The sequence below is a fragment of the Saprolegnia parasitica genome (genome assembly GCF_000151545.1).
Source record: "Saprolegnia parasitica CBS 223.65 unplaced genomic scaffold supercont2.45, whole genome shotgun sequence".
NCBI classification, from domain to species: Eukaryota; Oomycota; class Saprolegniomycetes; order Saprolegniales; family Saprolegniaceae; genus Saprolegnia; species Saprolegnia parasitica.
The window spans coordinates 3324-5360 of record NW_012156439.1 but is presented as its reverse complement, the minus strand read 5'-3'; the positions used below and the strand labels follow the sequence as shown (position 1 = coordinate 5360).

Sequence of the window (2037 nt, the reverse complement as noted above, 5' to 3'; positions counted from 1 at the left end):
CAACACCACATGGAGACGCACTTGGTCGCGCTGCGAACCTTCCATCGCCTCTTTGAGCATACCGAGGTACCATACCGATTTGTCGTCCCCGCACAGAACGAACCAGATGCAAGTCTATGGCCCTCGAGCGTGCATGGTCTCCACCTCGGAAACGTGGTGCACAAGTGGCGCCAACGCCAGGGCCGACTGACGCCGGCGCAGCGCGCGCAGCTCGACGCCCTCGGCTTTGTCTACGACGCGACGCGCAGTCCGTACATCGAGTGGTCGGACAAGGTACTGGCCTTGCAGACCTACAAAGCACTCACAGGCCATGTCCGCGTCCCAAAATCGTTTGTCGTGCCAGACCAAGACCTCAACTGGCCGCCGCAGCTGTGGCACATGAAGCTGGGCGGCGTCGTCGACAAGCTACGGCGTGGCCTCGACGGCTTGACCAACGACCAGCGTGCGACCTTGGCGAGCCTAGGGTTCGTCGGCAAGCATGGGCGTGCGCTGGCGTTCGAGGAGGCAACCCGCGTCGTGCCCATTTAGATCTTACGCGACTGCTCGAAGATCGCAATGCATTTTGAGTGCTGAGCTCCATGATGCAATAAAATGTGGGAAATATTTATGTTGATGGAGCTGTTAAAGCATACAAATGCAAGTCATACAGATATTTTTGGGCATTAAATAACATCTATTGTTTTGCACCAACAAACTTGATTGGTTTGGGAGCCGTAGATATACCATGATATAGTGTTTCAATCGAGCACGTGGGGTGAATATAGTGTTCGAAACGAGATCGTCGAGCAACTGTGACAGCGAGCGTCGTGGAGTCCACGCCGCCTCTCGTCTCGTGTCGCAAACAAGGCATCTTGTCGAAGCGTCGGAACACAGCAGAGCAGAGAAGGACACAACGCGGGTGTTGGTGCACTGTCGCCACACTAAATATTTGCACACTATTTAAATGAAATCCGGTTGTGGAATATATACTGTCATTTCTTATTGACCGACCAAGATGGCGAAGGCGGTGGTGACCTTGTACGGCGACGACGCCCGCGTGTATGGCTCGCTCGTCCTGAGCCAGTCGAACGAAGATGCCAAGACGCTCATCGTCGGCAACCTCAAGGGCCTCTCGGCCGGCAAGCACGCGCTCCACATCAACGTCTTTGGCGACGTCTCCAACGGCGGCGCGTCCACGGGCGGCGTCTTCAACCCCTTCGGCAAGGCCCATGGCGCCCCGGAGGACGAAGAGCGCCGCGTCGGCTCGCTCGGCAACATCCAGGTACATGGCCATGTACATGGTGCATGGTATGAACAATGCATCTAGGTCGACGACGAAGGCAACGCCAAGGTGCACGTTGAAGACGCGCTCCTCAAGCTCATCGGCCCGCACTCTGTCATTGGCCGCTCGCTCGTGATCCACGAAAACGAAGACGACCTTGGCAAGGGCGGCCACGAACTCAGCCTCCAGAACGGCAACGCCGGCCCGATCAAGGCCTTTGGTGTCATTGGCATCTCGGCGTAAACGTGTTACTGCATCGCACAGAGACCCAGCGGCGACGCATGCATGGATCCCAGTATAAAGGAACCGGAATGCAACGCCAACGATGAAGTTATGCGATCGCTTTAGTGTGTTCTCCGACCGTTGCGGACCTCCACCGTTGGACGGAGTGATTGGCAACGACTTCCAGTTCTCCGACGCTCGGAGCTCCTGGGCCGGCATAGTGCAAATTGTAGCATGAAGACCTCGGCGAGCCAATTTGTGGTGGCTTCACTGATGGCCGCAGCCGTACGCGGCGATACGCCGTGCGACCTCAACAAGCTCGTGACGTCGTTTGGCAGTGTCCTCGGCGCCGCGACGGCGTGTCAGAACGAGAGCAGCTACACGTTTCTGCCACCATCAAAGGAACCCACCGCCGCCAACATTGAAGCCATTTGCGCGTCGCCCGCGTGCGTGCCACTGCCACCAGCGCTCTCGTCCATCCCCAACTGCTCGGTGGGCGCCATCAACATTGGCGCGTTCGCAGCCGCGGTCAATGCGAGCTGCGGCAACAAGAC

General features: G+C 57.8%; 3 protein-coding genes across 3 annotated transcripts; all 3 read left to right on the top strand.

Annotated features, from left to right (window-relative positions):
• Positions 1 to 9: 9 nt before the first annotated feature.
• On the top strand, positions 10 to 528 carry SPRG_09096 (hypothetical protein; the record flags this gene model as incomplete). The annotated part of the gene is made up of 1 exon (XM_012348537.1): positions 10 to 528. The coding sequence occupies one exon, from the start codon at positions 10 to 12 to the stop codon at positions 526 to 528; it is 519 nt and encodes a 172-aa protein (XP_012203927.1).
• Positions 529 to 989: 461 nt separating this feature from the next.
• On the top strand, positions 990 to 1504 carry SPRG_09095 (copper/zinc superoxide dismutase; the record flags this gene model as incomplete). The annotated part of the gene is made up of 2 exons (XM_012348536.1): positions 990 to 1261; positions 1307 to 1504. Exons 1-2 carry the CDS (start codon positions 995 to 997, stop codon positions 1502 to 1504), a joined length of 465 nt encoding a protein of 154 aa, XP_012203926.1. The 5' UTR covers positions 990 to 994.
• A 252-nt stretch (positions 1505 to 1756) lies between these two features.
• Positions 1757 to 2011, top strand: SPRG_09094 (hypothetical protein; the record flags this gene model as incomplete). The annotated part of the gene is made up of 1 exon (XM_012348535.1): positions 1757 to 2011. A coding segment is annotated over one exon (255 nt), but the record flags the coding sequence as incomplete, so codon positions are not given.
• Between the last annotated feature and the right edge of the window lie 26 nt (positions 2012 to 2037).